Below are 19,016 nucleotides of genomic sequence, written 5' to 3' on the forward strand. Positions count from 1 at the left end.
CGCGCCCGCCCTCCGAGGGGACAGGCCCGAGGCTCCTCCCACAGGCTGGAGCGCTCGGGGTCCTGATTGGCTGCCGGGGACAAAGACGGGGGGAGCGGCTGTCAATCACGCCAGGGGTGTGCGCGGCGCCCCCACCCGGCTCGGCGGGAGCTGCGCTCGCAGGGGCGGGGCGAGGGGCGGGGCGCTACTCCCGCGGGGGCGGGGCGAACGGGGTAGGGGGGGAGCGGAAGCGGACCGTCCGGTCCCGGAACGCTCGGACGCGGGGCGCGTTTCCGACCGGAGCGCGCAGCGGGCGGAAGTACCGGCGGAGGGAGGCGGCGGCGGCGGCGATGGCTCTGCCCGGTGCCCCCGCCCCGGCCCCGGCCGCGGCCCCGGTGCCGCCGCCGCCGCCCACCGTGTTGATGGCGGTGCGGGCGGGGTTGGCGCAGCCCTCCCGCCTCCCGCCGCTCCCCGCCGCCGCCGCGCTCCGCCTGCAGCTCAGCGTCGAACCGGCGGCCGGCGGGCAGCGACGTTTCCGCCTCGGCCTGCGGCACCCGGAGGCGGCCGGCGGCGCGGTGAGACCGGGGGAGCGGCCCGGGGATGGGTTGGGGGGGTTGGCGGCAACGAGGTGCCGCTGCTGGGGCGGGGGGCGATCGTTCTCCCCCCCCTTCCCGTTCCCGGTACCGAAGAGCCGGCGGTGGGCTCTGCCCGGCTCCTGTCGTGGTGGGGGGGGGGGGCCCTCCGGTGCGACGACAGCCGGGTACTCCCTCCCCGGGCAGCGCTGCCGGGCCTGGGGGCTCAGACCCGCTGCCCGGAGAGGGTCTCTGGTGGGGGAGGAGCTCCCCGGGCCTGTGCCCACCCCCACCGACCCTCTATAGGCCCCTGGCGGGGGGGGGCCCCCTGTCCCTGCCCCGGGGCTGCCTGCACCCGCCCCCCCCAGCCACCAAAACCCCACCGGTATCCGACCCCCCCGTGCCCGCGGCAGGGGCTGTGGGGCAACAGGAGGCGGGGGGGGGGGAGTGCAGGTCCCGGCCGTGGTCCCAGCTGGTGCCTGCCCGACCAGGGCCCCCCAGATCCCACCGGTGAGGGGGGAACCGCGGCTGGTACTGGAGAAGAGTGGGGGGGCTTTGGGAAAGGCCTGAGCTGCTGGCCGCCCCCCCCCCCCCCCCCACTGCCTGCCCCTGCTTGTACTGGCAGGGTTGTTTGGGGGAAGCTGGTTTCTGGGCAGCACCAAGGAGCTCAAGGGCTTCCAACATTTTCGGCGTTGATCCCTTACACCGTGCCAGCGCCGGGAGGTCCGGGCAGCTGCCGGCCGAGGGGGTGCAGCGCCGGGGGCAGAGCTGTGCTGCCCGCTTTCCCTGTAGGCAGCGTGTGCTAAGTGATGGTCTGCTTTTGGCAGCGGGCTAGTTCATACTCCATCTCCGTGGATGGACTGGCTGCTTGGTTCACTGGGTGCTTAAGCTCAGGGGGGAAAAACAAAGGAGCTCCTCGGCACAGGGTGTTTGCACTGTGCCTCCCCTTCTCAGACATGGTCCCTGCTCTCTTCAGCTGCAGCGCTAGTTCTGTGTCATTGGATCACAGAAGGGTTTGGGTGGGAAGGGACCTTAAAAATCATCTAGTTCCAACCCCCCTGCCATGGCCAGGGACACCTTCTGCTAGACCAGGTTGCTCAAAGCCCCATCCAGCCTGGCCTTGAACACTGCCAGGGATGGGGCATCCACAGCCTCTCTGGGCAACCTGGGCCTATGCCTCACCACCCTCATGGTGAAGAACTTCTTCCTTGCGTCTAATCTAAATCTCCCCTCTTTCAGTTTAAAGCCATTACCCCTTGTCCTACCGCTACAGGCCCTGCTAAAAAGTCTGTCCCCATCTTCCTTATAAGACCCCTTTAAGTACTGAAAGGCCACAGTAAGGTCTCCCTGGAGCCTTCTCTTCTCCAGGCTGAACAACCCCAACTCTCTCAGCCTTTCTCCATAGCAGAGGTGTTCCAGCTCTCGGACCATTCCCGTGTCCCTCCTTTGGACCCGCTTCAACAAGTCTGTGTCCGTCTTGTGCTGGGGACCCCAGAGCTGGACGCAGTGCTCCAGGGGGGTCTCACCAGAGCGGAGCCGAGGGGCAGAATCCCCTCCCTCGACCTGCTGGCCATGCTGCTCTGGATGCAGCCCGGGATACAGTTGGCTTTCTGGGCTGCGAGTGCACATTGCCGGCTCATGTCCTGTTTGTCACCCACCAGTGTCCCCCAGTCCTTCTCCTCAGGGCTGCTCCCCATCCATCCATCCCCCAGCCTGTGCTGGGACTGGGGCTTGCCCTGACCCATGTGCAGGACCTTGCACTTGGCCTTGTTGAACCTCATGAGCTTCACAGAGACCCACTCCTCCAGCCTACCCAGGTCCGTGTTTCAGGAGCAGACCCATTCCTGGCTGATTTCCCCCCCCCAATTTTCTCAGCCCTGGTGCTGGCTGCATGTGGGCCAAGACCGTTCCTCCTGCTGACATGCTGAGGCTTGGCTATCCTGCTGAGCCCTCAGTGCCTGCTGCCCTGCTCTCAGGGTGCCTTTCTTCTCCGTCCCCACTCTGGGTTCTGGTTTATGCTGTGCTGGAAACGTTCCCCCTCCGAATCATTGCTCCCGGCACTGGGGAGGTACTCCAGAAGGTGGAATGGAGGCAATGGTGCTGTGGCTCTGATGAACACACAAGGGCTACAGGGTGGAGTGGGGAGCTGCCTTTCCCCTGTGCTGCTCTAGCACCCAGCGCTCAATTCCCCCTCCAGTCCTGCGTGGTTCAAGGACGGCCATCGGTGCTCGTCCTCGCAAGGGCCAGGGTCTCTTGGCTTCGTGTGGGGCAAGCCGGTTGGGGCTGCTCCTGCCAGCTCTGCCACGCAGTAGGGCATGCTGGCAGTGACTGGGCACAGCGCTGCGCTTTGTGCGGCTCGAGCCCTCTTAAGTGCTGTGTAAAACCCGAGTGGGGAGGCAGTGGTGCTGCTGGGGAGGCAGCACGGGCCCCAGCTCACGTTCCCCATCCTGTTATCGTTCCTCCCACCGTGACACACGCTGGCTGCTCAGCCATCACTGTGGGCACTCCTGTGGTTAGCTCAAACCTGGGTTTCGGTTTCTACAGGAGCACGGCGGGGCAGCAGCTTGTGCCTGCCGGAGTGGCGTGAGGTTGCGTGCGAAGCTGCAGCTCAGCCTGAGAGGCAAGCGATAGGATGAGCTGAGAGGCAAAGGCAGTCGCTGGTGAGACTCCATGGAGTCTGGAGCTGATCCCCTCCTCTCCTCCTCCCCTCTCAAGGTCAAAGCGCTGCAGGGAGCGGTAACGCACAGCAGCTGAGCTGGCCTCCCTGCCGGACCGCGGCGTTGAGCCCTTGGGAGGTGCATGCCGTCCACCACGGCAGCACCAGGCCAGCCCCGAATGGCAAATGGTGTCAGACCAGCTGCTCTGCCCGGCAGCTGACCTCAGGGTGGGCTGGCTGCTGGTACAAAACCCAGCGGTGCCGCGGCTCCTCTCGGCCTCCGCTTGCCACGGCAGCATTCATACTGCAGTGTGCTGCCATCCGCCTGCCCTGGCCCGGTGTAACGGGAGGGCTCCAGTGTAGGATCCCTGCCCGGGATCCAGTTGGCAGGCAGCTTCCGTGGGGAAGAAGCCCGGGGCTGTCCCCGTGGGAAGGGGATCAGTTCTTGGAATGGCCAGAGGAGCCTCTGCTGGTGCCGGGAGCTGCTCAACCCTCAGAGGGGAGGAGGAGGGGGATGAAGTTGCGGGTCCAGTGTCCTCTCCTCTGGTGCAGCTCCAGAGGCTGGGGGTGAGAGGTTCCTTGTCCTCAGGAGAGGTTAAACAGCTGAAACCTCTTGCCTGAGCCCTGGGCTGGTCGCTCAGTGGCTCCCAGACCCAGCAAAGGTGGAGGATGAGCTGGAGGTGCCCGTTTGGCTGCAGGTACCCGTCACCAGCGCTTTCCCAGCCCATGCAGCCCACCTCCCTGCTCCCACCACTTCCCTGACGTCCCCTGGGACAGGGGCTGCTCCCCTGGGTGCCCCTTGGCACAATGGTGGGAGCTGGCTGCTCTGGCCACCCAGCAAATTGAAACCCTGTTTTCCTGGACATTTTCCTAATGGATTGGAGCTGGAGGCAGTGGGCAGGGGTGCGAGGCTGTGGCTGACGTGCCTGTGTGTCAGGGACAGCCGTTTCTGAGTTGGAAGGTGGCCCTGGCAAAGGCATGTCCCCGGGCTCTGCTCTGTGGCTGAAAGGGCTTGGTTCCTCCCTCGCTTTGATTCCTTCCCCCGGGAGCATCCTTCCCGCGGGACACAGGTGCGGAGGACCCCTGGGAGCTGCTCTGGAGTCAGTTTTACTTTCCCAGCTGACAAGTCAAAGGGAAAGTTGCCCCCGGGGTGCGGGGGCTTTACATCAGCTCTCTTTTCTTCCTCCCCGCCGCCATTCCTGTAATTCTGGTGTTGGGACAGGGGACAGCAGGTCGAGGGGGACTTGGCAGTACTTTAAACTCAGACGAAGGGCAAGGAAACCGGCAGTTTCTCTCAAACTTCCTTCCACCCCCCACTGCCCATGTCCCCGTACGGTGCAGGCAGCGCTTGCCAAGCTTCCTGCTCGCTGCCTGTGGGGTGCGGTGGCAGGTGGCTGCGCAGAGTCCTTCCCTGTGCCCCGGCTCCTCCCGAGCTGCCATTTTACCAGAAGCGGAATTGAAAGCTCCGGCATGAAGCCAAGACCGGTGTCAGCCGGCGGGGAGGAGCGGGGCCGAGGCACCCCGAGGATGGCCGGGGGTCTCCTGCGGAGGCTGGTCCTGCACCCCACGGTCGGTGGGGAGCTGGCAGAGCTTGTCTGCCGGTGGGAGGGGACACGGGGAAAGCTGAGCCCCGAGGTGTGTGGAGGGGGGGAAGGATTTTCCCATGGCTTGTAAAAGGGGAAAGGAACTGGCTTCCCCTGAGAGCTGCTGTCATGGCAGCCCGACTTGTCTTAGATGTTTCCCGCGCTTTGGTTTTGAGAGAGGGGAAGAGGCAAACAGGGGAGAAGGGGTGCGTTTAGTTGTATGTGCACCCGGTGGAGACGGCCAGCAGGTGCCAGGTCACAGCCCTTGGTATTCTGTGGTAGCCTGTGGCCGGGGTGGAGGATATGAGACTGCAGATAGCGGGGTGGCTGCCAAGCTGTGACAGGGCTTGGAGGCAGCCCTGAGCACGGAGGGTCAGCATTTCAGGCTGGGTTTGTGGTTTGGTGCATTTTGGGCCAGATTTGTGGTTCGGTGCCCGGGGACAGAGGGTTGTGCTTGGCTTGGTGTGTGTTTATGTCCACACTTGTCTCATGAGAGACCATGGTGGAGGCAAAGAGAGGGACAGCCTGCGTCCCCAGGTCCTGGCTTGGACACCGTGTTGCGGGGTTGTCCCCTTCCCTGGTGCACCATCCACATGTGGCATGTCTTCAGCCTGGCTCCATCATGGCGTGACACTCTCGTCCTTCTCCTTCCCCCAGAACGTGGCAGAATACGACCTCAAGGACATCTCGTACAAGGTGAGGAGCCCCACGTGCCATGAACTGACGGTCCTCGGCTCCTCGGACGAGCCCATGGTGTTTAACTTCGAGGAGGAGCGGGAGGCGCAGAAGTGGTGGACGATCGTGAGCAGCTCCCTGCGGGAGGTGCAGAAAGGTCAGTGTGGACAGGCGGCTGTCTGAGGGCTGGCAGGGACCTGGGGCATCTGCCTGCTGCTCAGAGGGGCTGCCAGGCTTTCCCCAGCTGGGAGACAAGGCTGGGACTGGTCCTGCCGTGAAATACCAGCTGCTTCTGGCTCCCCGAGTGCCAGGGCAGCATCTCAGCCCTCTCCTTCCCTGGGGCGTTAACTCCTGCACACCTAGAGAGGGATGTTCAGAGGGTTCCTGTGTGCGTTGGAGCATCCGAGGGGGTGGAGGAGACCCCAGGAGACAGGAGGTGGTGTGGGCAGTGACCGGGGAACAGGGGTGACTGGCCCAGCCCCACGTGCTGGGAGGGAGCTGCTCGATTGAAGGGGAGGAAAGCAGCACTGGGAAGTTCTGGGTAGCTGGGGGAGTATGGTGTATCTATGCTGCCCTTACCCCAGTGGTCCTGGGAGCTCAGGGGAGCAGCGGCCAAAGGCTTTGCAGAGATGGTGGGCTGTTGCTGGTGCTGCTTTCTGAGCGCTGTCAGCCCTTGGGACATGGGTTAGGGTCACTGTTACTTTTGCCTCAGACAACCTTGCACAGCCCAGGGCTTCCCAGTGCATCTTTGCCGTGTGTTGTGAGTGTGGAGCTCCTTGGGGAGGATGGTTGGTGACAGTCACTGTTTGGGGCGGGGGGTGGCACTGCCTTGCCCTGATGTATTCCTGCATTCCCTCAGCCTCGGACAGCACGCTGGCATCCCAGGCCTCATCCCTGCCCGCAGCTGCCGGGGGTGTCTCTGCAGATCAGGATCCAGAGGCAGCTCTCTCCTTGGAGCTTTCCGAGAAAGGTATTTGAGGGGGAAAGTTTCTTGGCTCTTTTGGTGTATCAGGAGTTGCCAACCATCCAGAGGAGACAGGCTCAGACCCGGGTCCAGCTGCTCCCCTGGCCTGTGGCTGGCAACAAGCTCTTTTATCACAGAATCATTGAGGTTGGAAAAGACCTTTAAGATCATCGAGTCCAACTGTGAACCCAACACTGCCAAGTCCACCACTAAACCATGTCCCTAATCGCCATGTCTATGCATCTTTTAAATAACTCCCAGGATGGTGACTCCACCGCTTCCCTGGGCAGCCTGTTCCAATGCTTGGCAACCCTTTTGGTGAAGAAATTATTCCTAATATCCAATTTAAACCTCCCCTGGCACAACTTGAGGCCATTTACTCTTGTCCTGTTGCTTGTTACTTGGGAGAAGAGACCAACTCCCACCTCGCTACAACCTCCTTTCAGGTATTTGTAGGGAGCGATAAGGTCTCCCCTGAGCCTCCTTTTCTCCAGGCTGAACAACCCCAGTTCCCTCAGCCGCTCCTCATAAGACTTGTGCTCCAGACTCTTCACCAGCTTCATTGCTCTGTTTTGGACATGCTCCAGCACCTCAATGTCTTTATTGTAGCGAGCGGCCCAAAACTGAAGGCAGTATTCAAGGTGCGGCCTCACCAGTGCCGAGTACAGGGGGACGATCCCTTCCCTAGTCCTGCTGGCCACACAATTTCTGACACAAGCCAGGATGCTCTTGGCCTTTTTGGCCACCTGTGAAACTCTGGTCCTGTGGGACAGCAGCTTGCCCCGAGGCCGGGCTGGGGGCCGTGTGTCCCAGGAGGTCACTGTGGGCGGTCAGGTCAGCCGAGCTGTGTGAGGAGGGACAGAACTAAGCTCCCGGCGGCCCCAGAAATTTCCCTCGGTGCTCTCAGCCACACCTCTCCAGCAGCATAGCTGCTCCTCCTCCTGCCTCAGCTGCTGGCTGGCTGTGCAGCAAGTGTGTTTCCGAGGAGCCTTGTATAGAGCTCCTGTCGCCCTTCAGCACTGTTTCCATGCTGAACTGAACCAGAATTGCTGTTTGTAGATGTGAGGCTGTGGCACGTGCAGTCTCAGAGCCCTCTGGGTGCTGGCTTTGCCAGTGCTGCTGGTGGCAGCGGTTGTGCCGTGCCCCGGGGAGGGTGTTGGCAGATTGGCTGCCTTTTTACGGTTCTCCCTGTCCATCCTACCGCAGAGGACCTGGCGCTCCACCTCGCCCAGGCGATCGAGTACGGAGATGAGGAGGTGGCCTCGCAGTGTGCCATGGCCCTGGCTCGCCAGCAAGCCACGCTCAGTATCCTCTTGAAGGAGTCCAACTACCCCACGGACGATATCAGGTGAGCGCTTCCGACCATCGCGTTCTTGGAGCCAACATGAGCACGCCTCCCATTCCTTAGCATCCCTGCCCGGACCCACAGGAAAATAACCTGCCCTGGACAGAGTCCTAGACCTGTGCTGGGGCTCTGTGCTCCTCTGCAGGCAGCTGCCTGCTGTGCCATAAGCCTGGGGATGTCCTGCCTGCCCAGCCAGCACCTCCTCCCCTGCAGCTCTGCTGCTTTGCTGGACATTTGGGTCACTTGCCCCATGTGCCTGGGCTGTGTGGCCCTTGGCTCTGTCTTTTTTACGTGGTTTTGCCTGTAGAGGTGACGGTCCAGGGCGCTTGAGTGTCTGTCAGAGCCAGAACAGCCTCCTGCAGCCCCTGTAACAGAGCTGCTCTGTGAATTCCTCTGCTGTCACTTGGGATCAGTCCTCGCAGGAGAAGGAAATGTGCAGCTCGTGCTGGGGAAGCCACAGCTTTCCTGGAGGAATGTGGTATCCTGGGATTTGTACTTCTTCCCTAGCTCCTGGGAGGAAGGAGAAGGGGGAATACAGGAGCAGGGTATTGGATGCTACCAGAAAAGCCAGGAACCTGGAGGGTGAGCCCATCCGGGCAGCAGCCAGCACAGCAAGTACCTGATCCTGTGGAGCCTTCAGGCTCTGCTCGAACACAACTGTGCCCCTCTGCAGTGTGAAGGGACTGTCACCAGCTGCTGGGACAGCTTTCCCCCTGTCTGGGGGACCTGGGGACACCCCTCCACCAGCCTCTCTCGGTCCCTGCTGCTCTCTGCCTGGGGACAAAGAGCCTGCCTGCTCCAAAGAGTGCTGCCACCTGCTGTGCGGGTTTGTGAAAGGCCTCCAGGAAGGTTAAAACATCAATTTCTTATCAAGAGCGGTAGCCAGGACTAGACTGAGGAGATTCATGGGTAAACGTCAGTAATTGGGCAGAGTTGTGTCTCCCAACTCTGCAAGTGCCCCAAAGGGGGTTGGTGAGCCAAAGGGCAGGGCAGCCTGGCTGGCGTGCTGTGCCAGGAATGCCAAAACGCTTCCGACAAACTTCCTTAAAAGCCTTCAAGAAGGAAAGTGATGTGCTGTGGAGCAGGAGGGAGCATCCTCCTTTGGACTGATGACCAGCCAAAAGGTGGGAGACGCAGGGCCGGAATAGAGCGCTGCGTATTGCAACAGAGAGCGCAGGCATCTGCAGAGACGGGGCTGTTCCAGGGACACACAAATGACCTGGAAATGGTGACGAGCTGTGAGGTCTGGGCTTAGAGATGGGTCTTGTGGCTCTGAGCACTTGAACTCGATGCTGATAAACGCGAAGGAAGGCAAACGGGGAAGACGCTGGTGGGCGCAAAACAGCAGGCGGCAATGCAGCAGACCTGGAAATGACCACAGGTGGTTCAGGCAAGGCCAGCAGCACGGTTCAACAAGACCTGCGGCGTTTGGGGTCCTTAGAAGCAGGGGAGGGGACACATGAGAGAGCCCAGCTCTACCTGCGGGTTTCTGTCTTAATACTTGGGAAAACCAGCTTTGGCCCCTCTGTCTTGGATAGAGGGAAGGGGTGGGATGATCAGAGGCATGAAACACCTTTGCAAGAGGAGAGCTTGAAAGGTTCAGACCCTGGTCTGAAGGAGAGGCAGCTGGGGGGGTGAGGGGGATCTGTAGGAGACCGGAGCAGAGAAAGGGAATGCTCATTCACATGGCTCGGGACAGGTGGACTAGAAGGCCCAGGGAAATTGGGAAGCACCAGATTGAAAGCAAGTGAAAGGAACTGTTTTTTCCTCACTGTATCTAAGTACATGGTGGAAGTCATTGCCAAGGGTGTGTGGAGGCTGGCAGGACAAACAGGCTGGAATAGAGGATAAACGAAACAGGGAGGGGGAACCAACTTCCCTGTGAGTGTTAAACGGGACATTCGGGATGCAGCCCTCGACAGGAGTGGGCTGGGAGCTGCTGCCAGAGGCAGGCAGGGTGAAGGCCAGGGGTTGCCTGTCCCGGTTTCCTGGGATGCAACGTACGGATCGCGGTTGGAAACCTGGTGTTAGACCTCGTGGGACTCCCCCACGGGGCACTGCCTGCAGCCTTGGCTCCGCGGCTGAGAGCATCGTGCCTGGAGAGTGGCTGGTGCCGAGTGTGGTGCCGGGACCCCCCTGCCCCGGCAGCAGCACTGCCTTACTCCTGATCCCAGCAGCCCTCCTCTAACGGCATCCATCTCTCTTCTCCAGCATGAAGGTCGGCGTGGAGGATGCGACATCTTCTGCAAGCATCACCATCAGGGTCCGTGCTCACACTACAATAGCAACGCTCAAGCAGCAGGTATGGAGCGGTGTAAGCCTGACGCCGGGGGCTGTGCGGCGTGAGTCCCCCAGCCTGGCTGGGAGACAGGAGCCCTTGGGGTCCCTGCAGCCCCCTTTTTAAATGCTTGTACCTGCGGTGTGGGAGCTGGGCATTCCCACCCACTCCTCTGCCTTTGGAGCCGGCTCTTCACCGGTTCTCCTGGCTTGCCGACACTTGCCAGCATGGCAGCAGCCCCTGCCCATGCCACAAGGTGGGGTGAGAAGCTGCAGGGAAGCCGTGGCTGTGGGCTCACCTCCAGGCTTCTCCGGCTGCCCAGGTCTTCCAGGATTATGGGTTCCACCCCTTGGTTCAGCGCTGGATCATCGGGCAGTGCCTGTGTGTGGACGAACGGACCGTTTCCTCCTACGGCATCCGCAAGGACGGCGACACCGCATTCCTCTACCTGCTCTCGGCGAAGATGGCTGAGCTCACCGAGCAGCGCTACGAGGAGGACCAGGCACAGGTCATGCTCAGCTCCACCTCCTCACTGACCGACGCTGCCGGGGAAAGGCGCAAATACAACACCCTGCCCAACATGTCTCCAAAGAAAGGTCTGGCTCTCCTCTGCTCTCCCTGTGGCCACCGGTGGGGAGGGAAGCCCGGGTCCTGCCTGGCTCCAGCACAAGGTGCCAGACCGGGTGTAGCAGCGGGGATGGGGACCCTGGCATCAGGGTGCTGCTGTGCCAGGGTGGGTGAGGACGTGTGGGGTGCTGGGGGGGCTCTCTGGGCAGTACCTCCCTGGGCTGGAGGGCAGGGCGGTCACTTAGGCTGCTGCACTGCTAGAAAAGGCTGAGCAGCTTCTCCAGGGTGGAGCAGAGCAGGGCTCTGGGGGCCGATACCTTCCGCCTTGGGAAGCCACCGCTTGCCTGCACCCTCGTGCTGCAGAGCGTACAGCTTGGGAAAAGCCTTCATGGCCTTCCTCTTGTTTTTCCCTTTGCCGAAAGCGGGGTGGTGAGGAGATGTCCAGCGTCCACCCGGGCGCTCCTCTTGTCACACTTTGGGGTCCTGTGCTGTGAGCCATTGGGCTCTGTGGCACCGGGAGCGGGCTCAGCACCATGGGCCGGCCCTGCTTGTGCCGACAGGCTGGGGCAGGGCTGGTCCTTGGGGTCCGTGCTCACTGCCTGGGGGCCAGTCTGGGAAGAGCAGCCTCTTCCCCGGAGAGAAGAGGCCCTCTCCGCCCCGGCACAATTCGGCATGCTCTTGGCCAGGCCTGGCTGCTCGGTCCTGTGCCAGTCCCTGGGCTTGTTGTAACGTCCCCCTTTGCCGGTGTCGCTCTCCAGGCTGGGGGAATGAGGCCGGCAGGAAGATGGACATCAGTGAGATCAGCCAGCACTTGGACACACTGCAGATCGGCGACCTTTTCAGTGCCCAGCCAAAGCCTGCTGCCACAAGTCTGCCTTCACCAGTGCCGGTACGTGGCCCATGGTGTGTCCCCCCCCATCATCACCCTGCTCTGCCCGCCCCAGGTCCTCCCTTTCTCCCAGTCTGGGGGGTGCTGGGGAAGGGTGCATGCTCCCCCTGCATCCTACCGCCCTGCCTTCCCTCTCTCCAAAGCATTTTTCCCGGCTTCTGTATCTCTTGTGTGTCCCTGCAGGCGGGCTGGTCGTGTCCAAAATGCACCTTCATCAACAAGCCCACGCGGCCGGGCTGCGAGATGTGCAGCACGGACCGTCCTGAAGACTACGTGGTCCCTGGCAGCTACAAGCCGGATGAGACAGAGCTTTGGAGGATGCAGCAGGAGCAGGAGGGGATCCTGCAGTACCAGCAGGTAAGGGGGCTCACCGTCCACCCCGGCGAGCCGCTGGGCTCCCCGCACCACTGCTCGAAGGCAGATCCAGGGAGGATCGGGCATTGGCAGGGTTTGGAGGTGTCACGGGCACACGGATCCCGTGCTGCTCTGGGAAACAGGCTGGGAAGGAGAGGCAGATACCCTGAGGGGCAGCACAGGGGCCTGTTGCAGCCCCCTTCTTTCCTCTGCCAAGGGGCAGCTGCTACCTGCCCATGCGCCCCGGGGACGGGCAGAGGTGCTGCATCGTGAGCACGACGTCTTCTGGCTGTTAGAGGAGATCGCTGCTGTGGCAGGGATCTGACCGCTTTCGTTCGCCTGTGGCTGTGCAAAGGGCGGGCAGCGATGTGTGGCAGGGCAGGGATCTGTGACCCCACGGGCAGAGCGTGGCAGGACATGGCACCCTATCCGGCAGGTCGTTCTTCTCTCAGCTAACTGCATAGTGAGGTGTGTGTCGCGTCGGCAGTCCTTTGCCGAGGAGCTGTTGGGCTGTGCTTTCTCCGGTGTGCTGGAAGCCGTTTCCCATCTTGTAGAAACATGGCGGGGGGGGGGGCTCCAATGGGACCTCCCGCCCCCAGGGCTGTGGCTATGGGGGGAGCCTTGGCCCCGAGGTCGGGGTGCGCTACGGGACTCGGGGGGGCCTCCGGCTCAGCCACTGACCAAACCTTCTCTTCTTTCTTTTTTCTCTTGTGCCGGGATCCCGCTAGGAAAAGGGAAGGAGAGAGGATGGCTCAGCTGCGCACTGCGTCCTGGGCTCGGGTTCCTTGGATGACTTCATCCACCTGTCCTCCGAATTCTGCTAGCCGCCCCGTGCCTGGCCCACCCGGACACCCCGTCCTGCCCCACCAGCCAGGGCCTGGTGCCCACCAGGACCTGGTTGGCCCCCAGGCCGGCCCCTGCGTGCGCCCACCGGCTGCCGCCAGGCCACCCCCTTGCTCAGACCCTAGAGTTGATGTGGGAACTTTCTGCAGGAGAAGAGCCGGTGGGGTCCGGGCTCAGTCCCGAGCTGCTGGGGGACATGTGCCACTCGCTCTGGGGGGCTCCAGGAGTGGGGGGCTGGTAGGGCAGCGTGAGGGTCTGAGCCCCTTGGGATGGCAGGACCAGCCCTGCGAGCGTGGCAGCTCCCAGGTTAACGGCGTCCGGCATGCTGCCTCTCCTGCCTGTGGTGCCAGCGGGAAGGGGGGCACATCCTAGCCCCCCAGGGTGCCTGGTGGGCTCCTCCTTGAGAGGAGCCATCGTTTGCTGTCCCAGCACCGGGAGTTTTCCCTTCACCTCCCCGTTCCTGGCCAGAGCCCCTGCTGTCGTCCAGCCCTTGGCCTTGCTGCTGCTCTGCCCTGCTTCCACCAGGCCCCTTGGGATCATGGTGGGGGGGATCTGAGCCCCCTCTGGGGTTGGGATGGTGTGAGGTGAGCGTGGCCAGCCCCACTGCTGCCCTCCTGATGCCATCCGGTTTGTGAGGGCTTCAGGGAAGAGCCGGTGTGGCCATGGGTTGGCACTGTCGGCACTGACAGTGCTCAGCCTGGGAGGTCTTGGAGGTTTGGGGTGCCATGCTGTGGGAGTCTCGGGCTCAGGGCGGGCATGCTCTGGGGGTCTCTGAGGCTTGGGGTGCTGTGATCTGGGGGTCTTAGGCTTGGGGGTTTCTTCTTTGCTCCGTAGGTGGAGGGGAGGCATCATGGCAAGGTGGTCTTGGAAGCTGGCCGAGGGTCGCTAGCAGCAGGGCTCAGCCCTGAGCCCCCCAGCCCTCCTTGCCTCGCAGGCACCAGCCCTCACTGGGGTGCTGGCCCTGCGGCACCCATAGGAATAGGTTTTGGGGGGCTGTTGGCTGAGGTGTGGCCCTGGGTTTGGGGATCCCTAGTGCCATGCTCCCCTTCCTGGCTGCCAAGAGCCCTGCACTTCCCCAGGTCCGGCACTGGGACAGGCAGAGCCATTCTGCCCAAACCAGCATCCATGTGGGCCCAGCACAGTGTATGGCCCTTGGCCGTGGTGCTCTGCACCGCAGGTCCCTCTGGCTCCCAGAGCTGCTGGCACCCTGGGCAGCCAAAGATTCGGTTATTTGGCGTTGCACTTTGCATTGGAGATCTCATCCTGCAGCCGGGCTTGTCCCAGCGGGGAGCTGTGCATCCCCCAGCCCAGGGTGGGGGGAAGGACGGGACCCTCGGTTTGGTGCTGTGGCTCCTTGGATTGTTGGATTGTGCCTCCCTGAAGCGGCTCTTGGGTGCCTGACGGTGCTGCAGGAGGGGCCGCGGATGGATTCCTTCCCTCATTAAAGCCTTATCCCACCAGCGTGGCTCTGCCATTTTCCTGTGCCGGGGCGGGGGGGTCTGCTGCTGAAGGGGTGTTCATGCAACGAAATGGAAGAGAAGGCAGTGGGCGCTTCCTCACAGGGCTGCACAAGAGCAGGAGGCTGCCGAGCCATCCTGAGCAGCCCACGCCAAAGCTCGGCCTCGGTGCTGCACCTTCACGGCTGCTGCTGCTTTGCCGGGGCAGGGCTGGTGCTGGGGAGGGGGTGTGGGGTGGGACGGGGACCCTTGGCAAAGCACGGAGCCCTCCGTGGGTAGTGCTCGGGAACGGGTTTGTGACTGCGATGATCATGAAGTGCTGGCGTGGCGTAAAGTCTCACCAGCGCCCAAGCTCTAGCAGACTTGGCTCCCCCAGTCCACTGCAGCTGGGGAGCGGGGGCCATGCTGCCTTCTGCACTGGCTTCAGCAACACACGCAGACAGTCACAGGGTTTAAAATATGTTAAAGTGCCTCAGAAATGCCCACGCCGGCCCTCTGGGGACTGCTGGGACCCTGGCTACTGCCAGGGCTTGGTGCTCACGTCCCTCGGCTGCACAAGCATGTGGCTGTGCTGGGGAAATGCCAGAGTGGGGCTCAGTGCCGGGTCTGACCGCACACCTTGGGGTGCGGTAGCTGCCCCCTGCCTCTGCTTTCCTTTCCCTGGGGGGGTGTCCCTGCAAATCCAGACCTGACTCCCTGAGCGCAGCCATTCCTCCTGGCTACCAAAGCTGTGGGGGACTCGGGACAAGTGGCCCCGGTCCTTTGGATGGTGGCCACGAGGGCTGTGAGAGGTGTGGAGTCACACCAGCCTCCCTGATGATGCTTCTTCACTGCTGGTGGGGCTGTGCTGGCTCTCCCAGTAGCAGCCGTGCTCCCTGTGGGGCACAGCCAGAGATGTGCCCTTGGCTCCAGCTCAGGAGCTGGCCGCTGCAGGTGGCAAACACTGGTCTTGGGCCTCTCTGCTGGGGCACCTAGCCCAGCTTGGGGGGCTGGTGGCAGTGCTGGGGGGCTGACTGGGGTTGTTCCTCACTGGCAGGCGCTGGAGGCTGAGCGGCTGAAGAACTTCCAGCAGCTGCTGCAGCTGGAGGAGGAGGTTCTGGTGCCCAACCGGGAGGTGCTGGAGTGCCGCATCTGCTACCAGCGGGTCGCCCCGGGTGAGGGGGTGCTGCTGCGCGAGTGTCTGCACAACTTCTGCAGGTAACACCCGAGGGAGCCGCTCGCGGTCCCCAAGCCCCCCACCATCGCGGTGACCAGTCCCAAGACCCCCCAGCCCTGTATTGTCGTGGTGACCAGCCCTGAGCCCCCCCGCACCGTCGCGGTGACCAGGTGCCTGTTCCCGCAGGGAGTGTCTGCGCCAGGTGATCAACTACAGCGAGGAGCCGGAGGTGGCCTGTCCCTTCCGTGACGACTCCTACGCCTGCAGCAGCCACCTCCAGGAGCGGGAGATCCGGGCGGTGAGCGTGTACCAGGTTGCTGCTGGCAGTGCCAGGGTGGGGGGGGGGGGGCCGCATCCTGACCCTGCCTGTCTCCGCAGCTGGTGTCGCCAGAGGAGTACCGGCGGTTCCTGGAGAGGAGCCTGGTGCTGGCGGAGCGGCGCAGCCAAAACAGTTTCCACTGCAAGACCACCGACTGCCGGGGCTGGTGCATTTACGAGGATTCGGTCAACGAGTTTCGCTGCCCCATCTGCCAGGCCCTCAACTGCTTGCTCTGCAAGGTGAGCTGCTGCCATACCGCTCCTGCCCTTGGCATCGCCCCCCACCACTGCAGAGGGGGCTCGGGGGGTGGGCAGCGGTGCTGAGCAGTGCCATCTCTGCACCCCCTCAGGCCATCCACGAAGGGAAGAACTGCCGGCAGTACCAGGATGACCTGCAGGTCCAGGCGCAGAACGACTCGGCCGCCAGGCAGACAAACGACATGCTGCAGGTGGGGGTCCCGGTGGGGCGGGCAGGGGGTTGCAGCGTGTCCCCCCCCGTCCCTCACGGCTGCCTCTCCCCCACTGCCAGACCCTGGTGCAGATCGGGGAGGCCATGCACTGCCCCACCTGCCTCATCATCGTCCAGAAGAAGGACGGCTGCGACTGGATCCGCTGCACCGTCTGCCAGACCGAGATCTGCTGGGTGACCAAGGGGCCGCGCTGGGGGCCCGGGGTGAGCAATCCTGGGGGGCAGGAGGGATCACCCCCCCCTGCATTCCCCACAGGTGGGGAGGGGGCTGGGTGAGCCTGCGGGGCCCAGGAGCCCCACGTTGGGCTCCCACCCTAACCCTAACCTCGACCCACTCTCCTCCCACCCAGGGTCCCGGGGACACCAGTGGCGGATGTCGGTGCAACGTCAATGGACAGAGGTGCCACCCCCGGTGCCAAAACTGCCACTGAGCCCCTGCTGGGCCTGGGGGGACCCACTGGAGGCAGCCGGGGCCGGCAGCCGCTCTCCTCACACCGAGGGCCAGCCCAGCGGGGCTCAGAGCCGGCACCACGGCCGGAGCGGGGCCCAGAGACGCTTGCGGTCGCGGGGGAGAGCCACATCCCCCAACCAGGAAAGGAGAGGATGGAATCAGGGTGCGGAGGTGCCGTGGGGCCCTGCGCTGGTGGGGAGCAGGTCTGGGGGGGCTGCACGGAGCCTCTGCCAGCAGCAGAGCCCCCGTGGGGGGGAGCAGCACGTCCCATCCCAATAAAGCCATCTGTGTGCCAGAGCCTTGCTGCCAGCGCTGCTGCAACAGTGGGGCCGTAACTCGCCCCCCTGAGACGGGGGCGACGGGGATCGGCCCTTCAACAAGCTCACGACCCGATCCTGAGGGAGCGGGGCCGGCGGGGGGAGAGCCGTGGCACAGGCAGACACCACGCCACGCTTTCCCCTTGAACAACCAAGATTTTTATTTCTGTGCCCCCAGCCCCCGCAGGTGCCGGCCCCCCCCAAGGAGGGTGAGCGGTGGCACCTGCGGGGACCAGGGGCAATGTTAAATAAGGAGGCGAGGTGGGAGCACACGCTGCTGGCTGCGTGCCCCCCCCCCCCCCCCCCCCCCCAGCCCAGGGGTTGTGCGTGACCCAGGCAGTGCAGCCGGGGTGGGGGGCACCCCACTTTTCCCCCCCCTATTTGGGGGGCCGGTAAACCATTTTCCTGCTCTTCAGTACAGACCACTTGTGGCGCTTCATGTAGTAGAGAAGGGAGATGAGGAGCCCCGAGATCATCAGCATCTGGGGGGAAGAAAGAGTTGAGCCCCCCCGGAGCCACCACCCCAGTGCAGAGTGGGGGTTTGGGTACCACTGCCCTCCCCGCATGCTCCCGTCACCCCCCCCCAGGGCACGGCACCCACCTTCAAGCCCATCCGTTTGCGGTGGTCGTGCTCTGGCTCTGCCGCCCACCGCAGGAACGTGCAGACATCCTTGGCGATCTGCGACATGGTGGCTGGGGTGCCTGGGAAGGAGCAGGGGGGGTGGGACTGAGCACCCCAGGGACCGGCACCCCCACGGGACAGCACTGTGCCGCACCGAGCCCCTCTTACCGTCATCAAATTCCAGGATTTCATTGTAGATGGGGGGGGCCATGCCGATGGCCTGGCCTGGGAAGTAGGGGTTGTAGTGCAGCCCCTCCCGCAGCGTCACGCCGGTTGGGGGGTCGCAGTAGCCTGTGAGGAGGGAGAACACGTAGTCCTCCCCGCCGTGCCTGTGATGAGGGGGTAAAATCAGCCCCGGGCATCAGAGACCCCGAGAGCAGCGGGGCTGGGGTCCTCCTCCCCTCAGCTGGGGGGGGGTGTCTGCCGGGGACCCCGAGCTCCTCGCGCATCCAGAACCTGCCGCAGCGTCCCCTTACCGGGCGTTGACGATGTAGCTGAGGTCAGGGGGCAGCGCCCCGTTGTTGGCGGCTCGCGCCGCCTCGGCGTTGGGGTAGGGTTTGGGGAAATGATCGGAGATCTTGCCGGGACGCGTGAACATCTCGCCGTTCTCATCGGGACCGTCCAGCACCTCTACCTGCGCCGGGAAGAACCCTGAGCCGGGACGCCGGGGTCACCGGCCACGGCGAGACGGTCCCCGGTGTGTGTGTGTGCGTGGTGGGGGGGGCTCGGGCGGTGGGACAAAGACACCCTCACCTCCTCGGCCAACGCCTTGGCCTCCGCCTCGGTGTGGGTGACGCCGATGAGATTGCGGAAAGCCAGGTACTCCATGCTGTGGCAGGCGGAACAGACCTGCTTGTACACCTGGAAACCGCGCCGCAGGCTGCGAGGAAGAGGAGGGAGACGAGAAGGAGGTGATGGACCCCCTTCCCCACCTCTCCCCCCCGGTGTCTCCCCCGTTACCTGCCGTGGTCGAGGGCTGACAGCGGTCCGCCGTGGCTCCAGGGGAAGCTGGGGGGGTGCATCTCCAACTCGCCAGCGGCGAGGGGCGAGCGGAGGGACAGGGCCAGAGCCAGGCCGCCCCCCCCCGCCGCCGCCAGCAGCCCCAGCGCCGACAGGGCGGCCTTCCCCCCGCGCCAGCGGCCGCGGAAGGACGACATGGCGGCCTAGGGAGAAACGGGGAAGAGGGGGTACAGCCGTCAGGGACCGGGGACACCGGGCAGGGAGTCGGGGCCCCCCGTTCCCCTCCCGGTGACCTTCGCGGACCCGGGGCTCACCGGGGCGGGCGCCGTCCGGACCCGCGGCAGGAGGAGGCGGCCGTAGGGCCGCAGCGGGAGGCTCCGCACCGCCGTGACCGCCGCCATCGCCGTCCCGTTCTTCCCGGCGGCCACCGCGCCCGCCGAGGTCGAGGGGGACGCTGGACCGGACCGCCCCGGATGTGGCGTCCGCGCCCTGACGTCACCCGCCAGCGGAAGCGACGTCACACACCCGCTCCCACAATTTCACATTCTACCCCCCCCCCGC

General features: G+C 63.8%; 2 protein-coding genes across 2 annotated transcripts; one reads left to right on the forward strand and one right to left on the reverse strand.

Moving 5' to 3' along the window:
- The first annotated feature begins 230 nt into the window (after positions 1-230).
- SHARPIN (SHANK associated RH domain interactor) lies at positions 231-16,853 on the forward strand. Its single transcript, XM_069780275.1, has 14 exons — positions 231-554; positions 5,448-5,622; positions 6,325-6,435; positions 7,636-7,777; positions 9,986-10,076; positions 10,375-10,648; positions 11,378-11,508; positions 11,692-11,865; positions 15,199-15,359; positions 15,505-15,616; positions 15,697-15,876; positions 15,987-16,085; positions 16,166-16,309; positions 16,456-16,853. The coding sequence occupies exons 1-14, from the start codon at positions 330-332 to the stop codon at positions 16,534-16,536; spliced, it is 2,100 nt and encodes a 699-aa protein (XP_069636376.1). The 5' UTR covers positions 231-329; the 3' UTR covers positions 16,537-16,853.
- Positions 16,854-17,009: 156 nt separating this feature from the next.
- Positions 17,010-18,994, reverse strand: CYC1 (cytochrome c1). The gene is made up of 7 exons (XM_069780296.1): positions 18,770-18,994; positions 18,456-18,658; positions 18,249-18,375; positions 17,972-18,129; positions 17,664-17,824; positions 17,475-17,575; positions 17,010-17,355 (listed from the first exon to the last, which is right to left on the reverse strand). The coding sequence occupies exons 1-7, from the start codon at positions 18,854-18,856 to the stop codon at positions 17,251-17,253; spliced, it is 942 nt and encodes a 313-aa protein (XP_069636397.1). The 5' UTR covers positions 18,857-18,994; the 3' UTR covers positions 17,010-17,250.
- Between the last annotated feature and the right edge of the window lie 22 nt (positions 18,995-19,016).

The sequence above is a fragment of the Haliaeetus albicilla genome, chromosome 3, assembly GCF_947461875.1.
Source record: "Haliaeetus albicilla chromosome 3, bHalAlb1.1, whole genome shotgun sequence".
In the NCBI taxonomy this organism is placed as follows: domain Eukaryota; kingdom Metazoa; phylum Chordata; class Aves; order Accipitriformes; family Accipitridae; genus Haliaeetus; species Haliaeetus albicilla.

What these genes read in the sequence shown, in the direction of transcription:
- SHARPIN (XM_069780275.1), top strand. Translation starts at nt 330, where the DNA reads ATGGCTCTGCCCGGTGCCCCCGCCCCGGCCCCGGCCGCGGCCCCGGTG. An exon ending in AGACAAACGACATGCTGCAG is followed by an intron (nt 16,086 to 16,165) that starts GTGGGGGTCCCG and finishes CCCCACTGCCAG; the next exon opens with ACCCTGGTGCAGATCGGGGA. An exon ending in GGCCGCGCTGGGGGCCCGGG is followed by an intron (nt 16,310 to 16,455) that starts GTGAGCAATCCT and finishes CCTCCCACCCAG; the next exon opens with GGTCCCGGGGACACCAGTGG.
- CYC1 (XM_069780296.1), bottom strand. Translation starts at nt 18,856, where the DNA reads ATGGCGGCGGTCACGGCGGTGCGGAGCCTCCCGCTGCGGCCCTACGGC. An exon ending in TCAGCCCTCGACCACGGCAG is followed by an intron (nt 18,376 to 18,455) that starts GTAACGGGGGAG and finishes TCTTCCTCGCAG; the next exon opens with CCTGCGGCGCGGTTTCCAGG. An exon ending in AGCTACATCGTCAACGCCCG is followed by an intron (nt 17,825 to 17,971) that starts GTAAGGGGACGC and finishes CCCTCATCACAG; the next exon opens with GCACGGCGGGGAGGACTACG.